This window comes from Argiope bruennichi, chromosome 4, assembly GCF_947563725.1.
Source record: "Argiope bruennichi chromosome 4, qqArgBrue1.1, whole genome shotgun sequence".
Lineage (NCBI taxonomy): Eukaryota > Metazoa > Arthropoda > Arachnida > Araneae > Araneidae > Argiope > Argiope bruennichi.
The window spans coordinates 55,608,670-55,633,977 of record NC_079154.1 but is presented as its reverse complement, the minus strand read 5'-3'; the positions used below and the strand labels follow the sequence as shown (position 1 = coordinate 55,633,977).

The following is a 25,308-nucleotide window of genomic DNA, read 5'->3' as shown; positions in this document are numbered from 1 at the left end:
ATCTAGTTGCTTTTTTTTATTATTATTATGCCATCGTCAAAGTAGAAGAGGAACGGGGAGAGAGAGAGAGAGAAAGTTTGGCAAATTGGTCTTATTTACAAACTCATTAGTTACAAGACTACCCTACACCTAGTCAAAATTCAATGTTTATTCTGAAATAAAACCCATCCAAGCTGTAGTGACACAAGGAATAAAACTCGGACCCATTCTTTTTCCTTTATTCAATAATGTAGGACTGGGTGGGACAAAATGAATGCCAACAGCTCGCTTTATATAAAATTTATGGTCACGTGACTTAGCACTTTCGATTATTAGAACCCATGGTGCCATCTATTACAATATAATAGAACTAAATTAAATTGGATGCGTTCAGTATAACAGTGGAATGGTAATGGCCACTAATTAAAACTAGATATTAATGACATCCCCAAACAATTTAACAATTTTGCATGTACGTTGATGACACGTCAATACTATCTAGAAATAAAAGAGCGAATTATATTACAATAGAACTAAACAAACATCTAAAATCTCTTGAAGCCTGGTTCATTAAATGGAAAATCGAAATTTTATGCTGGAAAAACTAAAGTCCTATTCTTTGCCAAAAATAATTGAAAGTCTAATCCCCCCCCCAGTTAAAATTAAAATCCAAATTATCCTGTGCGTTAAGGAATGTAAATATTTAGGAGTAATACTTGATAAAAAAAAACTAACTTGGAAATCCCATTTCATGTACACCTCCAAAAGGTTTCAAGAAATAACCTGTAAATTCTTCCCCTTAATTTCCCGAGACTCCAAACTGAGTAGGCAAAATAAAATACTTGTTTACACTGCCTATTTGCGTCCAGTACTACCATATGCCTGTCCGGGGTGGGGATATTCTGCCAAGACAAACTTAAAAGCATTCCAACAAAATAATTTATTTAGAAATATATGTAAAATGAAGTGGTACAGGCCTAATACTAATATTTATAAATCCCTAAACTACCCCCCACCTAAAAAATACATTAAAAATAGCGACTAACTTCTTTAACCCTTTAAAGGGCTATTTTTTTCTAGTCCTATTATGTTAAAATATTTTGAAATTAGAATAAGAAAAGGGATTCATTTAGCTTATTAGATTAATTTAATTTGATTAATTAATTAATTTGGTTAATTAATAATTAAGTAACAAATCAAAACATATCATTTTGTCTGAGATAAAGAACTGAAGCATCTAAGTTTTTGACTTACTAAAAAAATTTGTCAGAACTTATGCCTACCTACATAATTTCATACAAAGATTGATAAATTTGGTGGGAAGCATACTTTCCACGGCCCTAGAAAGGGTTAATAAAATGAATAATAATGATAACGATGCAATAGTGAAAATTCCTAAATCTATATACTTATAATAAAGCTCAATGTGTGTGTGTGTGTGTTGGCGCACTACAGGCCAGGTCATTTGACTTACAGCTACCAAATTTGGTACATGTATACCTTAGAGGTCGGGAATGTGCACCTGGGGTCCCTTTTTTTGAAATTTTAATTATTAATTAAAAACTAACTTTCCCGCCAAAAAAATCTTCCATTTTCCCCACCGCCAAATGAGTAAGGCTTCAGGTTTTTTTTCTCCCAACAGTAATGAGGCTAGGGTTAACATTTTTCGGCGGATCATTTCAAACGATTCTGTTTATTTTCTTAATGTTTTATGCATTTAAAATTAAACATTGTTAATTAATCCATGTTTCAGATTTATTCTGAAGTACTTTTGAATTAAAATAACACAGAATAAAGGAAATTAAAAATTTATAATCTGCATAGCGTTACCCCAACTGGCATAGAAAAATTCACGCATTTGCGTTACCGTAACTGGCGAAGAAAATTCACGCATGCGCATTGTGTTCTGATTGTTGGCATGACAACCATTATCAACGTATGATTTAAATTATTTTTAGTTTAGTTGCATGCTTTTGTAAGTAAATTGTATTTATGTTAGTTATATATTTTTTGTATATGCTTATAGTTTTAAGTACATCGTTTTTTAAGTAGTTTTTTTAAACCTGTTTTCGACCGATTCATTTTCTTTTCTTAGCGTTTGATGCATTTAAAATTAAACATTGTTAATTAATCGATCTGTTCATGATGAATCTGAGAAAATTTTGTTGACAAATTCTTGAGATATTACATAAATTAAGAAAGATATTCTTTAGTGCCCATAAAGTTTAAACGCTCAGTGAATCTATTATCAGTAATCATATTATTAAAAAAAATGCTTTGTTTCAGTAAAAAATATTATTATATTCATTGCTGATTTATCATTTACACTTTAATTTAAAGCATGAATTCTACGAGGTGTAACAGAAAATTAGAGAGATACATATCACGTTACGACTAAAGGCCTTTATAATATTATGAGTGAATTATATGACTATCAAAATGTGAATTTTTAAAATATTCTGCTGAAGAATCTATGAAAGTTGGAATTGATTAAAATATTTAATGGTACGACCGGAGTTTAACCCCCTGCTTGGTGCAATTTTTAAAAATCGCCAACAACGGCCTTGCGAAATGTTCAAAAGCAAAGGAGCAGATGTTCAATTATAATGCATAATAAAGATTGTCAGCTTTGGCGCGTTATCGCAACTTGGCGAAGAAGGGGGTTAAACTCCGGTTCAACCTATTGGGTTGGCAACTAAGTAATTGCGGATTTCACTCATAGATGGCTTCAGTTGAATTTTTAGGTTTGTAGACGTAGTACAAATGTAAAACTCATTTTGTTATTTGATATTTGGCAATTCAGCTGTCAATCAGTAAAAAAAGTTTTTTGATCGGATGCGTAGTTTTCGTTTGGCGTTCGTTGAAAAATGGAAAATCAAAAGGAACATTTTCGTCATATTTTGCTTTTTTATTTCCGCAAAGGGAAAAACGCATCGCAAGCTCATAAAACGTTATGTGCTGTTCATGGTGACGAAGCCTTAAAAGGACGGCAGTGTCAAAAGTGGTTTGCCAAATTTGTTCTTTTGATTTTTCACTCAAAGATGAAAAACGCTCTGGTCATCCAGTTGAAATTGATGACGACCTAATAAAGGCAATAATCGATTCGTATCGTCACAGTACAACACGTGAGATTGCAGAGAAGCTTCATGTATCACATACATGCATTGAAAATCACTTAAAACAACTTGGCTATGTTCAAAAACTCGATACATGGGTTCCTCACGAACTGAAAGAAATGCATTTAACGCAACGCATTAACAGCTGCGATTTGCTAAAGAAAAGTAATGAAAATGATCCATTTTTAAAACGACTGATAACTGACGATGAAAAATGGGTTGTTTACAACAATATCAAGCGGAAAAGATCGTGGAGCAGGCCAGGTGAACCAACTCAAACAACATCAAAAGCTGATATTCAGCAAAAGAAGGTTTTGTTATCAGTTTGGTGGGATTACAAAGGAATTGTCTACTTTGAACTCTTACCACCCAACCGAACGATCAATTCTGATGTCTACATTGAACAACTAACGAAATTAAACAATGCAGTTGAAGAAACGCGACCCGAATTGACAAATCGAAAAGGTGTTGTATTCCATCATGACAATGCAAGGCCACACACATCTTTGGTTACTCGGCAAAAATTATTGGAGCTTGGTTGGGATGTTTTGCCACATCCACCATATAGTCCTGACCTTGCACCATCTGATTACTTTTTGTTTCGATCTTTACAAAACTCCTTGAATGGTAAAAATTTCAATAATGATGATGATGTCAAATCGTACCTGATTCAGTTTTTTGCTAATAAAAACCAGAAGTTTTATGAATGTGGGATTATGATGCTGCCTGAAAGATGGCAAAAGGTCATTGATCAAAATGGTCAATACATTACAGAATAAAGTTATTTAGTTCCATGAAAAAATTGTCTTTGATTTTCTAAAAAAAATCAGCAATTACTTAGTTGCCAACCCAATATTTAATTATTAAAATTTAAACGAACATTAAGATTGGTGAACCGGCTGGTCGCCAAAGGCGGCTAGTATATTCCTAATCACAAGACTAAAAGACCACCAAATATTCTCCTTTAAACATAATCTGTATTCCTCCATTAAAATGTAATTTACTATCCTTAATTCACTCTTAATCAAATATTTATAATTGATTAATTAATATGATCTAAATTAACTTAAATATCGCTAAACTTAAAGTGAGCTAAAAATTTTCTAAGTCCAACGGTAGCATATCAATCAGCTCAGACCCTCTAACAACCAATAGCAACGAGTCCTGACTTTCTCCACTTAATCCTTCACATGCTGTATGGAAGAGACGGACGATCTAAGTCTTTCAGAAGCCAGTTCCATCCTAGCTATTGTCGGAGATGGTCAGGGCAAGATAATGAAGGCAAAGTATCCTGCAGTCTGTCATTACCCGGGATTAGACCCTGCCGGACTAAATGTCTCATCAAACCAACTCATTTCGGGACAAGGAAAGCCGATTGTACAATTGCAGTCATGAGGACAACATAAAGACATTTACAAGTTAATACCACACATGGAAATTAAGTTTAATATGGAGAATGAAAAAATTATTGTTTCTAGTGACATTTCTGTTTGCACTTTCATTGAATTATGCCCTAAACTGCTGTATCGTTTTCTTGACAATAAAAATCGATTGAAATATCCATATGCGATGAAGAAAGTAAATGATCAATTATCAAGTAAGTGAACTCACCAAGAAGATTTCTTGTGGATGAACGCACACTAAAAGGCGTGGAAGCAGCTTTCCTATCAGCTCCGAACGTTTCTATGAAGGCCACATATAAGATGCCGGACATTCTGCCTAGTCCGGCAATTATGAAGCTGATGATGCAGGCGGAGAATGCCACGACCCATGCCCAACCGCCGTCCGGGCCTTCCATCCGGACTCGGGCACGTTTTGTCTTGGAAACGACCGGCCTGGAACAAGAAGAATTAAGATATGTAAAGCAATTACAGAAAATTGCTATTTGCTTCTATTAATTTATGAATATCCAATTTTGTCTTTTTAATTTCTCGTATATAAGGACAAGGTATTGCAATCATTAAAAATATCGACCTAGAGATCTTTACAAATTTCCATGTTTCAGACATCAATGAGTTCGAAAAACCTATTTTTGTTATTATATTTATTCTGTGAACATGATAACTCATAAATGATTTGATTGAAATGGAAGAAATTTAGTATACAGATTCCACTCCAAATCTGTAGACACCTTTCAAATGTTCCCATTCAAGGAAGTGTATCTGATTGGTCAAATATAAGATAATAGGGTAACTACAAAATGAGAAAAGATAGTTAGATGAAATTTGGTTCATAGATTTAACATTTACAGAATACATATGTAAGAAATGTTGAACCAAATCCGTCGAGGGGTTTTTCCGACTGATAAACTGAATAAACGATGTGTAGTATTTAACGTCATGGTCTAAGATGTACAGGGGCCGCGGTGGCCTGGTGGTAAAGTCTCGGCTTCGGAACCGGATGGTTTCAGGTTCGTGATCCGATTCCACCGAAGAATCGTCGTGTAAGGGGTCTGTTGCACGTTAAATCCAGCTCAGGTGTTGGCCTCTTCATCTGACCGTGGTTCAAAATTACGAGGTCCGTCCCAAAATAGCCCTAGTGTTGCTTCAAACGGGACGTTAATATAACCAAACCAAACTGAGATGTGCAGAATTATAATTTTTTATTTTATACTTCAATTAGGAAATAATTCCAAACAACGAGAAATCATGCAATAATAAATTCACATTTTAGTATCCTGTTTGATTTGTGTTGGTTATTGAAAATCAAGGATTCTGAATTAAATATTTCAAGAGTTGGAAATCAAGCTGCTACAAGATGAACATAATTGTTGAAGAATATTTATAACACCAAACGCACAAGATGTATGATTTTGGCTTCTTTCTACAAAATCATTTTAAAACAGCGGACATAGTCTTTCTGAAGCGTCCAAGCACACTCTCCGATGACTCTGTCTTCGTATAAAATTGTGGATATTGACTAAAGTTTGGAACGCCTGGCATGGCTTTGGCGACTATCAGTTACAAAATATTATCCTAAGCGTTGAATCTTTATTTTAACATTTGAAACGAATTTATCGTGCACAAATATATTTAAGGCTGATTGTAGCCAAAATTTGATAAGAGCTGTAGTTGCAATCACACTATATCATACCGAATTTCATTGATTTAAATCACTGCGTTTACGAGCTACTGCTTTCAGGTATGCGAAAATATAATGTATTACATGCAAGCGAAAATACAAACCTACAGACGCTCAACCATATCACAGATATCATTCAAAATCTAATAAGAATCTACATTTTAGATGCCAAACCTGTGTGCCAAAAACTTACTTAGTTCTTTACATTTTGAAGTATCAAGTTTGGTCGTAATTGATACTTCAAAATGTAAAGGGCAAGACAGACATACTTCCCTTGAATGGTTTTTATTCAAAATTTGATAGAAATCTACGGAGTTGTTCCTACGTCCATACAAGAAATTTCATCTGTCTGACTCAAAGCAATTTTAAATAATCCTGCTCACATTTAGAGACAAATATAATGCTAAAAACATATTTTTCGAAATCATAGAGGACTGAAATATGGAAATTTGCCGAAATCTAGAGTTCGAATTTTTTATACAATAATTTCTCTATTCTTAACATATGAAAAAAAAAATCTAGAAAGCATAATTAATGAACAACGAGGACATCATTTAAAAAAAATCGGATAATAGTTGCCAGCATACTGTCTAGTATTGTGCGCATACTTTAATCAATAAAAAAAGGTGAAATATTTCATAAATTATTTCTTTAGCAGAAGAATATTCTTCGAATAATTTATTATATTTATTCACTTTTGACGACCAAATTGTTCACCAAGCATATTCAGGGCCCGACTTAGCCTAATTGGGGCCCGGGCCAAAAACTTCTTTGGGCCCAGTCCTCTGCTTTACTACTTCAGTAATGAAGAACGTTCATTAAAGAAGGAAATGTAAAATAAGCTTTATTTTCGATTTAGGGACCCCCTCTGATGTGGGGGCCCGATGCAATTGCCCCGTATGCCCCTCCTTAGTCAGGCCCTGAGCATATTAGCCATGTGTAATTTCAATTAAATCTCTTATGCACTTTGAGTATCAAATGTGTTTATGTCTCCTATTTACTCAACACATATTATAAAACAAGCGGAAGAGAGAATAGGCGTTTATTTATAAGATATATTTTCAAGAAGAAAGTTAAAACATACACAATTCCCTCTATCAGAAAGTTCTTTTTGCGTGGAAAACTCATTAAAATTTCGTTCTGTAAAAGTTCGACGTATCTTATTCCTCTTCAACGCATAACTCAATGCTTATGATTTCCTCAATAAAACATTTTAAGCATCAAATTGTGAAAGACATTAAATTCGTGTTATTTTAATAGCCTTACAATTGTTCTGCTTACTGTGTATTATGAGCTATTTTAACGGACTTCTATGACGTCATAGTACCATTAAAAATATAACTGTCTCGGTAACATATCTTCAATTGCATGCATGCATGTCCAGTGTGATTTCACTTTCTTATTCCTGATGGAAAATGCGCAAATAATACGTCTGGGTATTGTTTCCTCCATTTTCAACAATGCAAGAAAATCATAATTAGATATTTAATAAAACTATGAAAACGGTTTGAGTTTCATTACAGCAATAAAACGTTTTATTGAAAATTATCTAATAATAATTAAATACTTGGAAAATATTAATAAAATCAAGGAGCAAAAATGGTATCGTCAAATGGTTTTAAAAATCAGTTTTGTACTTTATTACTTTCAGGTGTTATCACGAAAAACCTCCAAAATTTCGCCTCATTTTTTGATTAATTTAATTTTAAGAACATATTTCATTCCCTCCCTAAAGTATATTTACATCAATTTTATTTTATGTCAAACAGTTCTATCTTGTTGAGTATGCATACTTTATTACAAGTAGAAATCAATGTTGGATTTTTGTATAAGTAACACAAGCTCTAGCTTATGGCTCTAATTTCTTGGGAGGCAAGGGCAAAAAAAATTGATCGAGTCAGCAAATATCATATGTACTAAATGTACAACTTAGTGGGACTTATAAAAAGTTATATGTCTAAAATAAGTTAGAGCTTCATAAAATTAAAATGTAGCGCTGATAGTAATAAAAGTTGACTGAAACAATTTATAAAAAAGATAAGTAATTAATTTCTAAAATGGCCTTAACTTCTTACACATCTATTATATAGGTTGGTCACAAAATCTTTTACTGATTAAAAAAAACTGTAAAGAAACGATTAAAATTTTAAATATGATTGTTTCGATATATTGTAAAGTCGTTTATAAAATGTTTGATAAAAACACTTCAGTAAATTTGCAATGAGAGAATCCTTGATAATTCTAAGAATATTAAAGTGATATTCGTCAATTATTCACCAATATTTCGACTGTCACATTAGACACAGCATCAGCGTATATCTCTGAATGTATCAATATCTTCAAATGGCGTTGCAAAACTTTTGTCTTTAATGTAAAACCAAAATGGCACTGAGCGTTAATAAAATTCATGAAATCAAAGAAAATCTTACATTTTTTCTTCATTGACCTTCACCTTTGATAGCAATCGAATCAATACGCATTACTTGCGAAATCTGTTGAATTTTAAAATTTAAGAACACAGCTATTCCAAAATAAAGAATTTAGAATATTATATTCAACGGCTGTTTTCGTGTAATAACTTTTTGTAAGAGAGCAAGACTTTATAATCATTTTATATAGATATACAGAAATTCTAATTTCATTTTTCATTAAAACACCTTGGAATAATAATGTATCATTAAAAATAATAATAAAAAATAAGTTATTGAAAAGGCTTGATGCAATGTAGATTTCAGAACCACAAGTAACAATCCCTTCTTTCTCAATCCTTTCCCCTTCCCCAAAAGTTAGAATAACAATCCCCTTTCAATGTAGAGGCAACAATATATCCAAATGAACGTTGGAAAAATTGAAGATGGGTGGATAGAAATGTGAGTTACGGATAACATTGAAAATAACACAAAACATAAAAAAGGAGTGCAGCGGAAGAATAAAATAAAGAAGAAATAAAAAAAAGTTTTGATAAACAGCTTTTTGATTGTCTGGTTTGTCAAATTGAAGAAGAAATGAATGAATTCTTTATTTCCCATATGATTCCTTTTACGGACATAAAACATTTTATATTGGAATAAATAAACTGTCAATTTTATGTCAATTCGTCATCTGACAGTGATGTCTACGCTCCGTACCCACGCGGTAATCGAAGTGGCAATATTTCAGGATGATTTATAAGGTATAGATTAATTTATTACGCCTCCCAATTGATCGCAAATATTTGAGCATGACTTGACTGGATCCTATCTTTACAAAAAAAAAATAATTGGATGAATAATTATTATAGAGTAAATGTGTGAATCTTTTGGGGAAGGCTAAAAATATGACTGTTAATGAATTTATGCCCAAAAGAAATCAATCAGTTTCCTCAATTCTGCGATTTTCTCAATAGTATAAAGTGACCGAAGATACTAAATGAATTGCTATTTAGAATAGTGATTCAGATTCGAAATAACAGTGTCGAAGTATTATCATTCTCTATTTTTTATTTCAAAATTTAAAAAAAAATCATTATATAACTAACTCTTCTCTTAGAAATTCTCCGTGTAATACAAGCGGACAAAAGTACTTTTTCTCAGTTATCCTTTATCATCAATATGTCTTGATTTTATTCTGTTTTTAACCCGCCTATACACCATTTTATCTTCAACACGTTATTGATTTCATTCTGACAATGAGATTCTCCTTTATGTATCGGTTTTTATCATATCCCTTTTCCAATGACTTTAGTAAACATTTTTTCCATCTTGAAATTTTATTTGTAACTCTTATTATTGAAAGAAGATTGAAGGACGGCGACCGTTTCTAAAATGTTGCAACTTAAAGCTTAAATGGTAATTAGAATTTCGAAATGAGTAAAGTCATTATTTCCTGATTAATAGAAAATACATACCGCTTGCAGGGTGAATGCATCTTATAAGAAAAATTATTCAAAACATTAAAAATAACACATTTATAAATAAAGATTGAATTCCAAAATATAGGTGAAATGTAATTTCTTATTTAATTTATTTAGCTACTGTGCAGGTTATAATTTATTTTTATAAGAGCAGAATGTATGTTTTTTTAGAAATTTGATCTTCATTATTGAAGTTTAGAAACACTAAAAAGATTTAACTCAGTAAAGATATACAAAGAATCGCAAAAGGCTCTAGAAAGCTTAAAGACTTTTTTCTCTTGAAAAAATTTATGTTCAGAAATTTAATTTTGAAGTTTGTATATTTCACAGAATTACTGATTATACCTGATTTTACTGGAAGACACAATAGAATGCATATGTTAGTTATAATGTTTTCTTTTTACAGAGGCATTTGGAAATTAATAAATATTTTATGTCTTTTGACATAAAAAATTCGATAATTAAAGTCACTGGAGATCATTATTGGAACTTTTTTTAAAATATTAACCATCGCAATGATGGTAGATATGCTAAAAACCAACAACAATAAAAAAAGGGAGTTTCTTTTCTTCTAATCTTTTCTGAACATCACATATACTTAGAAAATTATTATTTTTTAATTAACCACTTTGAAAGACCAGATGGGTGGCAGAACACCACCTGAATTCAATTTTAATTAAATATATTCCGCATAACTTAAAATTCAACTTAATATTTACAAAGTATATTTAAACATCAAATTGTGACAGACTAATGTCTGTCACAATTGATGATTGTCAAGCCAATCTTAGTTTAATAGCTCTGTATCTGTTTTATTTATTGTGTACTTGAACCTTCCTAATGGACTTAAGTCTTATAGGCATCATAGCATCAAAAAATCAAATTTCTGTTTAATCTATTTCAAATTGTTTTCTTTTGAGATACTGTAAGTTAACTTCCTGATTCCTTACATAAATTTATCAATTAATGTTTGTTAACTAAAGATTAAAATCGCGCAATAAGAATTTGAGTTTTTTAAAAACAAAATAGTTTGAAAAATAAATATTGAGACGCAAGGGAAAAATGCATGATATTTCAACTGGTATCACCAAAAAGAAAATCAAAAATTTTAGAATAGTATAAAAATAATATTTACACATTAATAATATCAGGATTATAGCAGAAAAACGTCAAAATCGCACCTAATTTTTAATTAAATAAAATACTAATTTAAACTTAAAAAGCATATGGCACATTTTGAAGAGCAAATGTGCCAAATTTTCAACTCTATGCGAAACGGTCTGTTTCGTAGAGCACCAACACCCACACACATCCTTTATTATTAGTAGAGATTACACACGAACTTTAGAAATATCTAGAATAACGTTTGAAGTTAAGATCAAAACAAAAAAAAAGTTATTATCATAATGCGTCTTGAATTACATAATGCCATTTATTCAGATACCAACAATTACTTTAGATAATCACCTCTAATAAAACGAATTTCTCATTCAACATCAATCATCATCAATTTGATAAGAATCAAATAATAAGAACGGGCACAATGGACAAAGCCACAATCAATCAATACATCCTAATTAATACAATAAAATTCATAGCACGAATTTATCAGTAGAAAGTTTTTCTTCCATATTCTACCGTTTATTTTAGAATAAATATTTTTTTTCTATAAATAGTGGTTTTAAGATGCAATTTCATTTCAGGTTTCTGACAAGAAATGAAATTATATTTGGCATTTAGGGTTTTGAAGGTTGCCCTAAATTCTTACTAAGGAAATGATATTTCAATGAACAATCCAACGATCATTTTGAATGAATAAATGTTTATACAAATACTTCTAGAACAATATGCTTGAAAGTTATTGAAAATTCATAACTTCAAGTAGTCTTTAAATTTATCTTTATTTTATTTCATGGTTACTCCAATATTCTAGAAATTATCCGTGGTCACTAATGAAAAGGTATAATTCATTTTAATGTCGTAGGTCAATATAAATTGAATAAACGAACAACTATAAGAACTATTTAGAAAACTAATAGAATTTTCAACAACTGTTATTATCAACTTACGCTTTTTTATCTTTTCTTTCCCTTTTTTTTTTAACGCCATGGCCTGTGAAATAACGATGCAGTTTTTTATTACTTATTGTTATTCTCAGATTCATTATTTCGTCTGTGAAGTGCTGGATTAAGCGATAAAAATACTCGTTAAACAACTTTCTAAGAAAATAATTACATCGCTTATTGCCACAGAACAATCGGGAAGTTTTATGGAGTTTTCGTCCTTCAACCATGTTGTTCACAATCTTTGAATTTAAAATAATCTTTTAGTATTTAAAAAAGCAAATTCCGTGCTTTATGGATCACAAAGTTAACAGTTTTAAAGTAATCTTTTAAATCGAGATATTGAACTGGCAAGATAAGCAGATGCGGTATATTTAAAGTTACGCTCAGTTGCCTTTTTTAAATGAAGTTCGTAAAAGATTAAGATTCGTTGCCTGACGGCTTTTGTTTAAATACAACAATTGATGAATGAAGCAGACAAGGAAGTAAAAGGTTTCAAAAAAGATAATCAAAGTCGGTCGAGTATGAAATTTTGAACCGAATAGTTCCCCATTTTATTTTTATAATATTTATTTATCATAATTTTTACTTATATTTCGAGCTAGGTGAGAAATCGGACATCAGTCTTTAGTTGTACCAAATATTATTAAATGTATTTTATTTACTGTTAGATGTATTTATAATTACGATATCTTTCCAACAATTCGCAAATATTTTTCCCCTAATAAGGACTGATTTTATTTTTCATTCGAAAAAATATTTCTAGTGCATTTATTTTATTATTATTTCAGTATCTAAAAAATAATTATATATGAATGTACTAGAGACGTATATTCTTAAGAAATTTTTCGAATACTTATGGAATATATTTTCATCGATAAGATTTCACACTAAAATTATTATTATTTTTTTACAAAAAAAAAAAAAAAAGGTGGAAAATAAATAAATAAATTATCAAATTCTCTATGAGGATAACTACGACATAGAATTAGAAAGTGATACGCTTGACTTATAGAATACAGAACAGTAATTTTTGCTAGTAAACCAGACATACAGGTCATTCCGAAAGTAAAATTATTGCAGTCTGTCTTTATTATGGGTGTGGTTGAAAAGTTGGTGGGTATGCTTAACTATGGGTTTTGCTTAAGGTGAATCACTTAATATAGTAATAAGCGAAGAAAAAATCACTTTGTATGTCTCATGTGCTATATTTTTAGCTGATATGAATTTAAAAGAACTATCTTTTAAGAAGAATCTATTTAAATATTTACAAAGATTATTATTTGATATTTTCATTATTTATACATAAAGTAATGCTGCACAGTGATTATAATTAGTTAACAATATCCATCACATTAATGTAATTTGATAAGAAAACATTCAAAAACGTCTATATAAGCAATCGTTTAATGCCTTTTTTGCTGCAATATAGTCGAAATGGAAACAACCAGACCAAAAGCAGCTTTATTTTTGTGTTAATTAGTGGAATATTATTTTTTTTAACGATTTTTAAATGCTATTGTTTTCAAAATTCACTATCAGATGGTTTTGTCAATGCATAATTACAATTTCATAAAATAATAATTAATTGATAATTCTGAAAATATTTAAAAAGTTTATAGGCAAAATTACAAAATACACAGATTTAAACTACAATACACAAAATTACAAAATACTCAAATTTAAATTAGAATACACAAAATTAAACTAGAATACACAAAACTACAAAATTTTAGTCTTCTTGTATATCAGGAAATGAATGAAAGTACATTTCATCTTTACAAATAAGAAATATGTAAAGTTAAAATTGTTTGAAGGAACGGTATATTTTATTTTGAATTTTAATTAATAATTAATATTTTCACATATTTAAATATAATAAAATGTTGTTTCATAAAGGAAGTAACACAGAATTAACTAACTTCACGAGATATTTATTTTGTGATTAGACATTATACTGACGCCATACTAAAATTTAAAAATTAAAATGTTCAGAAATTAAAAATAATTGTTTTTAAAATAAATTTCATAGATGTAATCCTATGTAATATTTTTACTTCTTAGAGTGGCAATACATATGCAAATAAATTATTTTCAATAACTGTATGTAATAAAAAGCATTTAATTAAAGCAATATTAAAAGATTTGTATGACAATTTTTTTAGAAGAAAACAAAGTGAGTGTTAAAAAAATCTGCTGAAAACATTTTGTTAAAGGAAATTTATTGAAATTTCACCATTCTCTCTTTCTCTCAAATTTGTTTTAAAGTGAAAATAATAGAAAATAGAAATATATGTTAAAAATAGGAAACAATACAATGTCTTTTTATATTGATATTGGTGTATTTTATGCGCATGAAGGCCACTATTTTACTAATATAAAAATAAATATACTACCATAAAAATAATTCAATTTAGCTTTATAATTACTTATTAATTTTAAAATGTACTCTGAAGAGTTTTTATTTTGTATTTTGGAAAATTCAAGATTATTGGGAAACTTGATAATGCATTTTTTTTTAGCTTTACGCGATGTAAAAGGATGGCTGTACTCATAAAATACAATTAAAATTTAGACATTTTTAAATATTTTGACTTTTATTTTGGCCAAAATGTTTGCCTAAATTTTGGAATTACTAAAGTAAAAAACTCATATATCAAATTATGTTCTTCCTTTTTGTAATGTTATGCCAATTAAGACTAATAAATAAGGCTCATTATAGGTTCTATTTATTCATGGTGGACAATTCAAGTCAATGATATTCAACTGAATTGTAATAGTGATTCAGCTTACTTCAGGAAAATTCTTGTATAACAATAATATTATTATTATGAAAGATTAAAAATAATTATTACTGAACTGCATTCGGAATTTTAAACAGAATCTACAAATGTTTTTATTATCTTAAAAAAAGAAAGAAAGTGTACTATAAAGTTTTAAACTTCATTGCAATGTTAACAATCAACAAATAGTTCAAAGCACAAATTTTTTAAATCATAAGTTTATTTTATTTAAATAGCAGTGCATCAATTTTGTTTGTTTTCTTAATACATTTTATTAACACATTTATTATCTCATTTTACTAACACATTTATTAACACATTTTATTAACCCGTTTCTTTGTTTCAAAAAAATTTGCTAACACATTTTATTTTGGAAAAATTTCGATCTTCAGACGCATTTGAACTTGATAGTATCGTCGACTTCAAACATTATCTACGAAAAAAAAATGGGCAAGGAATATCCAAGAAAAAAATTTGGTCTTCATCCAAAGAATTCATATTCTAACCTTTTAACATATTCAACAGTTTCTCGACGTCGGTGGAAATTAGGACCTGATCCAGAAATAGAATTTAATCTATAAATATTTCTGCCGCGAAGTTCGCATTTGCAGGTAGTAACTGTGTGATCTGAATGAAAACGAAAACTTAATCTTTTAGAATTCAATATAGAGAGTTTATAGATCAAATCTGCTTAATGGGTGGTAATAAATATATCAAGAATGTTTTGAATATTAACAGCCAAATTTATGTTTTAGCAAATGGCGTATGCATTTAAGTATGCAGAATTATAATGGTAAAAAACTGTCCATGATATTATTTTAATCTGTTCTTATTATTATTTACATTTAATCAGGTACCGAAATTTTAAATCTCCAAATATCATGGAAATGCTTTTTACATTCAGGTGCAATTTCAATATTACATTTTACATATTCATAAGAGTGTCTTTAAATTAAATTTTTAAAAAACTTTGTTCATTACTTCTTTGATATTTTCGTACTAAATTTTACTTTCTATCTAGCTATATCATGTGAAATTTGAAGTGCAGATTCTATTTATTAATTAAGGAGGTTGCAAATTCTCAAGTAAATGCTTGGCGCTGAATGATCAAATTTGGCTTTTGCGTCATGAAACCCCAATCAACCAAGTACGAAATGCAACTGTCAAAAACTCGATATCGAGATTATGATGAATCTCTATGTTTCAGATTTCGTTCAAAAAGCACACATTTTGAAATTATATCAGTTTGCCTATGAAAACAGCAAATGGAAAGCACTTTGAGCTCGAAAACTGAAATTTGTTACGTAAATCTAGACCAATTTTCAAATTTATATAAAATTTTGAACGGAATTTTGTTAACAGAATAGATACCTATTGCAAAACTGACTTTGTAACGAAGTAAGATTTTCCTTCAATGGCCAAATAACCAAAAGATTTTGAGGCATTAATGCGAACAGATAGATACTCAAGTGAATTTTACGATGTATCTTATGCATTATATTTTGCATCAAGAAATATTATGTACAGTGGCTCAAAAAATTGAGAGTACACCTTACGTTTACTTGATAAATGCCACTTTCAATATAAATAACACATTACCGGGAAGTGCAAACATGATTTTATTTTTACACATAACAAATGGTTTAATTTAGAGTAAAAATAAAGAAAAATCAACGAAAAATTTCTAAATTGAAAAGTTTCAGAAGCATTTTAAATAAACATACGCAGAATTTTGCCTCAAAAGATTGAGAATACACCAATGAAATTTTTGCAATATCACGCATAGAAGCAAAGTGTCACTATTAAATTGCATGTCTTTTGGCTCTTATAATGGTCTCCAAACGTCATGGTACCGATTCGACCCATTTTTGGTGGTATCTGAAGATATTTTACCCCATTCTTCTTGCACCATTTGTTTTAAATGGGTTTTGTTTCTAATTTTGTATTTTTGAACCACTTTTTCGAGTATCCCCCACGAATATTCAATGGAATTGATGTCAGGATACTGTGGTGGTGTGTGTAACTATTATTTACAATGAAAAGGGCATATTTTGACGTTACATGCATTCTGTTTGGGGTCGTTGTCCTGCTGGAAAATGGAATTTCCATCTAAACCCAAATTTTTAACACTTTCCTTTAGATTGCTGCTACCATATGGTTCATCCAACTTATTGCAGAAACTTTTCAAATCATAGGCAGAAGTGTAAGTGCTGAAACTGTGCTAAATGCCATTAAACAAGCTGGATATAAAAGAGCATTGTTAGAGAGAAACCGAAAGCTTGCAAATTCAGAAAAAGCATTTGAAGTTAGCAAAAACTCATCAATTGAAGACCAATTACCTTTGGAAGAAATATATATTTAGTAATGAAAGGAACCTCAACATTTTTGGCAGTGACAACTATCTTATTGTATGGAGAAAGCCTAATACTGCTTTGTATCCAAAAAATTTACGTCCTACAGTTAAACATGATGGTGACTTCGTGATGATTTGAGGTTACATGGCTTCATCCGGGGTCGGAAATTTAATTTTTATAGATGGCATTATAAATGATACGGTTTACTTGGATATACTTCGCAGCAATCTAAAGGAAAGTGCTAAAAATTTGGGTTTAGATGGAAATTTCATTTTCCAGTAAGACAACGACCCCAAACAGAATACACGTAACTTCAAAATATGTGTCTTTTTCATTGTAAATAGCAGTTACACATACCACCACAGTACCCGACATCAATGCCATTGAATATTTGTGGGCCATACCCGAAAAAGGGGTTCAAAAACACAAAAAGAAACAAAACCCATTTAAAACAAGTGGTGCAAGAAGAATGGGGTAAAATATCTTCAAATACCACCAAAAATGGGTCAAATCGGGTACCATGACGTTTATAGGCCATTATAAGAGCCAAAAGACATGCAATTTAATAATGACACTTTGCTTCTATGCGTGATATTGCAAAAATTTCATTGCTGTATTCTCAATTTTTTGAGGCAAAATTCTGCGTATGTTTATTTAAAATGCTTCTGAAGCTTTTCAATTTAGAAATTTTTCGTTGATTTTTCTTTATTTTTACTCTAAATTAAACCATTTGTTATGTGTAAAAATAAAATCATGTTTGCACTTCCCGGTAATGTGTTATTTATATTGAAAGTCGGATTTATGAAGTAAAAGTAAGGTTTACTCTCAATTATTTGAGCCACTGTATATTATAAATCAAGAAATATTTTGTAGAAAGGTATAAAAATGGAACATATTCTAAAACCTATTAAAAGTTATCAATTTGTTAAAATGACGGAGCATAAATCAACAACAGTTCTATACTTTATTTAAATGAATTAGAAAGCAAATATTTACGCTTGCTCAGCTCCAAAATTTTAAAATTATTTTGAGACTTGAAAGAAGAAATTAATCGTTTGTTAATAACAGAAAATCGAGACCCCACTTTGTTTCCTGACCAGCATGGTTCCAAATTTTATCTTACATGGTCAATAAAACAAAGCAAAAACACCCCCGTGATTTAAATTTAAAATTTAAATGGGAAAAAAATCAGATCATTATGAAGATATGAGACCTAATTACAACTGTTTAATGTAAAGCATTTCTTTGGAGAAAAAAAATGAATGCACTAATAACAATAATGCAATTTAAGAACAAATTAATGAGATACAATAACAATATCAAATGAAATTTAGAGGAAACTGCATTATATTAAAAACGTTAAATTTCAGAACAGAATTTCTTACAGGAACTAAAGTTGAGGTTTGGAAGAAAAGTGCTCTTAGATTGTGTGTGTGTAAAGTGCTTTTCAGTTTTCTTCATAGATATACGTAATAATATGCAAACTTAGGCAATCGATATACAATATTATTGAGGTAATCCTTAGTAAAATTGGGGAGCTTAAAGCTTGCAAATATTTTCCAGGTATAGGAAAATACCCCAAAAATGACATATAAAATAATTTTCATATTTAGAAGTATACATTGTTAGAAACAATACTTAAACTTATGAAAGGAAATAAGTCTTCAGACAAATTAACGACTATTGAAATCCATCTTCAGCCAGTTTTAAAGAAACCACGACGAGTAAAAAGCGATGAATGTAGCGGAGAAGAGATGCCATATGTGAAAAATAAACACTAACTTTTTTTCACTGCCCTTGTTCTTCCTTTCACTGTGCTCTCAAAATAAACCTATGTTTCTATAAAACCTTTATACAAAACCTACGTTTATGTTGCTATTTTTTGTGGCCTAAATAAGCTGAGAATTTGTTTATTTTTCCTATTCTCTAATAGAGTCTGACGCCCTTGATCTAAATAGTATGCATGCGTTTGGTTCAATATTTTCTTTGGAATTGAACTCTAAACCCTTTCTTCTTTTGATTATTCTGTATGCATACTGAATTAGATCTATGATATTGATTGTACACATGAATTCATTTTATCTTTTATGCTTAGAGAAAAATTGTAATATCTTATAACAATTCTGAAACAAATAATTATTACTAAATTTCAAAATGGCTATTTAATAATTAATTATTATTAATTTCTAAACTCTAAATAATAATAAAAATTTAAAATATATAACTTTTCAAATAATTTGATATGTGAATTAACATCCATATTTTAAATTCATTTTATAAAAGTATTAATAATATTTATGTAAAATATTTCGTTTCAAAAATTTGGAAGAGATTTTAGAACTTTTTCGTGAGATTTTAAAAAATAAATTATAAGGATTTCATTATCATCATCATCAGAATTCTTTTCAATTTTTACTGTCGTTTTTCGAAATCTATCTTTAGTTTAATTTTAATTTACAATAACGGTTTAACCTTACCAAGATAATGCTGCACTGGCAAATAACAAAATATAATTTTTTTTTTGCACAATTTTGTTAAACTGAATACTGTAATCGAATTTTCAAAAATCCTTTAGTTAAATAGATTTACGCTCGAACATGCTTTGAAAGTTCTCAGGAAACCTACACATTCCATCAAATCTATATAGACGAATGTTTCCATTGAACAAAGCACGCAACACCGGCATTCAAATAAATCACATTTAACAAAAGACAAAATTTCACAGTGATATGCAGGCATCTCAGATGCCTACCATAGTTTAAGTGAACGGACGTTTGGGACCTTTCAGTATTGATAGAGTTAATAACTATCATGATTTTATACAAAAAATATTTTGTTGATAGAATCATGTTAATCCAATTACGCATAAGGGACATGAATGTAATTAAACACAACTAAAATTCTTTAGAAATCAGCTTCACCAAAATAGTTTATCTAATATGTAAATGAGTTTTTTGCAGCACTAATCCATTTTAGCTTTTCCTTTCTTGGGAAGTTTATAAAGAAATGTACAAATTTTAATTTTCTTTAAAAAAAAGATTATATATATATATATATATATATATATATATATATATATATATATATATATATATATATATATATATATATATATATATATATATATATATATATATATATATATTCATTGTTTAAAACGATGTACCATAGAATACAGGCGAATTTATATGACGAAGCTTAAATATATACATAGTATAAAATGAAGTCTCCTGAAAGTGTATGTTTGAAAGAGAAAAACTCGAGAAATACTTAACTTATATTGGAAATATTTGCACCATTTTGTAGGGTATTTATTCGTTTATTGGGGAAAGTTTTAGAATATAAAAGTCATATCAAAATAAAATAGGTTTAAAATAATTGCGGTTTTAATTATTTTCCTACTACGTTTCGCGCATGCGTAAAACAGCAGCATCTGTGCTTTGCGCTTATTCACGCATGTTTGAAAATCTCAAACTGCACATGCGCAAATAGCAAGAGCTGTGGTATGCATATGCGATACGTTTCTTTGTTTCTGTCTGATTTAAACAGAGATTCAAAACTTATCATACTCCCCCCCCCAAAAAAAAAGAGGAATCTAACCTTGGCCGGAGCACATTAAATGCCAAAATGCTTCGTTTAGTGTGCGATAATGAAAATGTAGAGGAAAGAAATGTTCGTTTAGAAAATATCAGAGAAAGAATGTCCACACTTAAGGAAGGAGGAGTGAAGTGATCTCATGAGGAGTGAAGTGATCGTGCAGCCAACATAGTTTACAAAGAAATATTATGAAGCAAGCTGCATTTTATTTTCATATCAGATTATACAGAGTTGATAAACAAGTGTGGAACAGTTTATACAATGACTTATTTGAATATTTTAAAATTTTAAAACAGTTTTTCTATTGCATATTTTTAGTGAATTGTTTTGCCTATGAACATATCTTATTTTTACCTTTTTAATAGCCTAAATATTTCTGAATGTGTACTATAAAAATTGTTTTATAGTTATTATTGATGATTTCTAAACATATTTTTATGTTTGTTTGATGTTGCGTGACATGCCCATGTTTTATCGGGTGAAGGCTAGGCTTAAGTTTAAAGTTAATTTTTCATGTTGGATGTTATACTATGGGCAACACTGTGCGGGTACTGCTAGTATTTAAATGAATAGAAATCAATGGGAATTAAACCGAATGTCGAGAGGCATAGTAACAAGTGTCCTTGCTTATATATAAATACATATGTAATTGAAATTAAATTTCTGAAATAGTTAAAAATATTTTTCAAACGAGTATATAATATAAAACACTTTAATACATCCAAATACCATCCAATCTTCCAACAAATGTTACAAAATATACAAGCATACTTTATTTCAAAATTTGCATCCTATTCTACTGTTTCATTTTATCATGATTAGCAGTAAAATAAAAGAATTAGATGCATTGTATTTACATATCGGTTCACCATTAAATAGTTACTTGACTCTGGTAGCTGAAATTTGAATAATTGCGGTTTTCGTTTACCTGAAATTCGAAACAAGGTCAACTTTCGAACGGAAAATTAGAGTATTGTGAAAGAATGAGGGAACAAACTCCTGGAAGGTTTCCCAACATTCCTTGTGCGTTAATCATGTGAATCCTCTTTGTTCCGTTGTAAAAAATGACGTAATCTTAAAGTTGGAGCAACACGTGATTAATTAAAGATGGCATTGAATATTAACAAATTGTCACTCTTAATTAATTCGTTCTTGCAAAACAACATCTTTGAACGGAGCCGTAATTTGGAATCGAAATCATATTTTTTCCCTCTGTATTATGATCAAATCTTTATATGAAGTTGTTAACTTTTCAGAAAGGCATTCTATTTGAGTGATATACTTTTGGGAAAGTATGAATTTTCATTTCCTTTACTTCTAAGCTGATAACAGCAATAAACACAATTATTCAGTTTGGTTACGGTTTCTTTTTTCAAATAATAAACAGTATAAATAATTTATATCAATCACTACCACTAATAAACATCATTGTGTGTGTAATGTTGTCTCTATGGTTGTTGTCACAGAGACAGGGTTGTTTTCAAATAATAAACTGCATAAATAAAGTATATCAATCTAATACTAATAAACCTCATTGTGTGTGTATTTCCCTGTCTCTGTAGTTGTTGTCATTCTACAAACCATATCATTCAATCTAGAGCTATCAAACTTGACACATCTATACTACAGAGGATGGAAATGTTTTCCCCCCCAAAACTGCTTCAAAATAAATATTTTTTAATGATAACTATTAGAATATAATAGAGTGATGCTATCATAATAGTTAAACTCTTATCAATATGCAATAACAAAAATATAGCATAATTTTTGCGCAAAAATTTTTTAGAATTCAGATATATCTTCCTCCATTCAATCGCGCAATCGATAGGTTCTAGCATGCAACTTTTTTTCTTAATTTTTTTGGAGAAGCATTCTAGGGGGGGGGGAGAGATTACGAAATAACAAAACGATTAAGTAGAAAAAAAAACTCGAAAAGAAAAGTGTGTGCGACAGAGAGATGGAAAGGTGTATTCTATTCATGGAAACAAACAAAATATCCTTAAAAACATATGAAAGACAAAGAAAATATTTTGAGATTATTGATATAAATCTTTGAAATTTGTCCAAAGAGAGGAGTGGTTAAAACTAATTTTAAATCCTACTTCTTACAAGGTTAGCAAAAAAAAAAAATTGCTTAGAGGCATGACGTTCATTCAACTTAAAATGTGAAGGTTAATGGAATTAACGAAGGTATTTTATGTAACTATTTAAGCCCTTGGAACATGAGGAACAAGAGTAAATAAAGCAGATAAGGATTAAATTAGAATCTCTGCATAACAAAAACCACTAGCTCAAGGTTAATGCTAAGAATTATAATCAATGAATTATCATTACAATCCATACTAACAATTGGAAATTACTTTTTGAATATAAATTGCAATAAACAGGGTTGACTAATGTAGAATTTTATCTGCATCAACTAAACTGGAAGTTAATGATTTGATTGTAGTGAGTCATTTTTAAAGCAGGAAAGAATCGCTGAATCATACGTAATTCACACATATGAAGGCATAAAAGTGCTAAGTTTCATTCAAGGCTAAACTAACATCATGAATTATTTAATATATGGTAACAAGTCGATAAACACTGATAGTATATAAATGTTTATTTTTTTACGGATTACTCTGAAAGGAGCAATATTCTTTTTTTTACTTTCTCGTATAAAAAAAAAATGAAGAAAAAATATTAATTCATTACATATTCGAAATCAAGATTGACGAATCTTTGGGTTTAGAAATCCCTGTGTTCGAAAAAATACATTTTTGTAAAATATCTATTTGTCTGTGTGATAATGAGAATTTTAAAATGCCGAGTCATTTTATATATCATTGTATATGGTCTTTACACGCAATTTGTAGATTTCTGTCAAATGTTGAAGAATATATATTAGTCTTTCAATCTGTTTGTTCGAATATTAATTAACATGATAACTATAAAAACGAAGAGAGCTTGATGGATAAAATTTAATTTACAGATTCAGATCTATATAGAAGCCACCTATCAAATCTTAAGCCAAATCCAACAAAGGGTTAAGATAACTTCAAAATGCAATGACTTAAAACATAATAATTGGTAGGTATTTTTGTGATTGCAATTATAGTACTGTGTCAAATTTGATTTCAATCGTGGAGAAAATTCCTCTTAAGTAAAAGGAATTCATTTATTTGAAAATATGTTTTGAAAAAATGTGCTTGTTTATCTTTCTTACTGAATAATAATAATTTTGTTAAAATGTAAAGAATTTCATTATTTAAATTTTATTTAATATTTGTAGAATGTAGGAAAGAACTTACGGATTAATAAATGTGTCACTTGCATTTTTTTCAGACGTATACTTAAGCACTTTTTAATGAGTTTTCATACTTTAATGAATTGGCTCGATATCGTAAGTGAGAAACATTTTTCATCTAAACAAAATTATAATTCAGTAAGAAAGATAAACAAATCCATTCTCTTAAAACATATTTTCTAATAAACAAATTCCTTTTACTAAAGATGAATTATTTATTTATTTTTTAAACACATCCGGGAGAACTACGAATGTACTTTTTTCAACAATACTAATCAACATCCTTCTGAAAAAATAGCGTAAATTTCAAAAGAAGGAAGAAAAGTAGAAAGAGTAACTGCGTCATGAGAAGCATAAATTTGCCGGATTTCACATGGAATCAAAATATTTCTTACACACTAGAAAGTACTTTAAAGCAGTAAAAAGAAAACAAAAGCATTCTTCCCAACTTGTTTATGGGCAGTAAAAAAATAAATGCACTTGCGTATTTTAAAACAAAATTTATAAAGTTATGATTTACTTTCTAAATTAAATTTTGAAAAGAAAATATTTTATTAAAATGTTTTATTCCATTTTTCACTCTTTATAAATTGATTTTCAAATGAATACGCATATGTAAGAATTTGAGATATCTTAAAATATGGTCTTGGTTTTTTATTTATATATCTTATTTACAATACATATACAAAACGATGGATTGATTATTTTTAAATTTATACAGTGAGAGGTGTTTTTTTTTAGAATTCTTGCAAGTTGATTATCTGGTACAAGCAGAAATATAGAAAAATAAAGAGCATGACTATGTAATTGTATGCTGCTAAAGTGTGCAAAATAGAAATAAATTATGAAAAACTGGAATGAATATCATTATAACGTCAATATATAAAATACTCATACTGTAAATATATTGATATGCACAATTAATTTTGTTACAAAAAACGGTCTTTTAAAAAAGTACAAACAAATAATAAATTCGTTTCTCATTACACATTGTAATCGTTATCACCGGTATATACCAGTTCGTCTCAATGCACTTATGACATTCGATAGCATATAGTGAGAATGCACGTGACAAACTTCCGAGAATGTATTAAAGTATTATTCAAACCTGAAGTATTATTCAAATCAGATGAAATTTACAATGACAGAAAAGA

General features: G+C 29.4%; 1 protein-coding gene across 1 annotated transcript in view; it reads right to left on the bottom strand.

Annotated features, from left to right (window-relative positions):
• Nucleotides 1-25,308, bottom strand: part of LOC129965862 (monocarboxylate transporter 9-like) — a 41,112-nt gene that overhangs the window by 14,818 nt on the left and 986 nt on the right. The window contains exon 2 of the mRNA XM_056080101.1: nt 4,707-4,930. Within this exon, the coding sequence (XP_055936076.1) occupies nt 4,707-4,930 (224 nt within the window). The remainder of the gene's footprint in view (nt 1-4,706; nt 4,931-25,308) is intronic.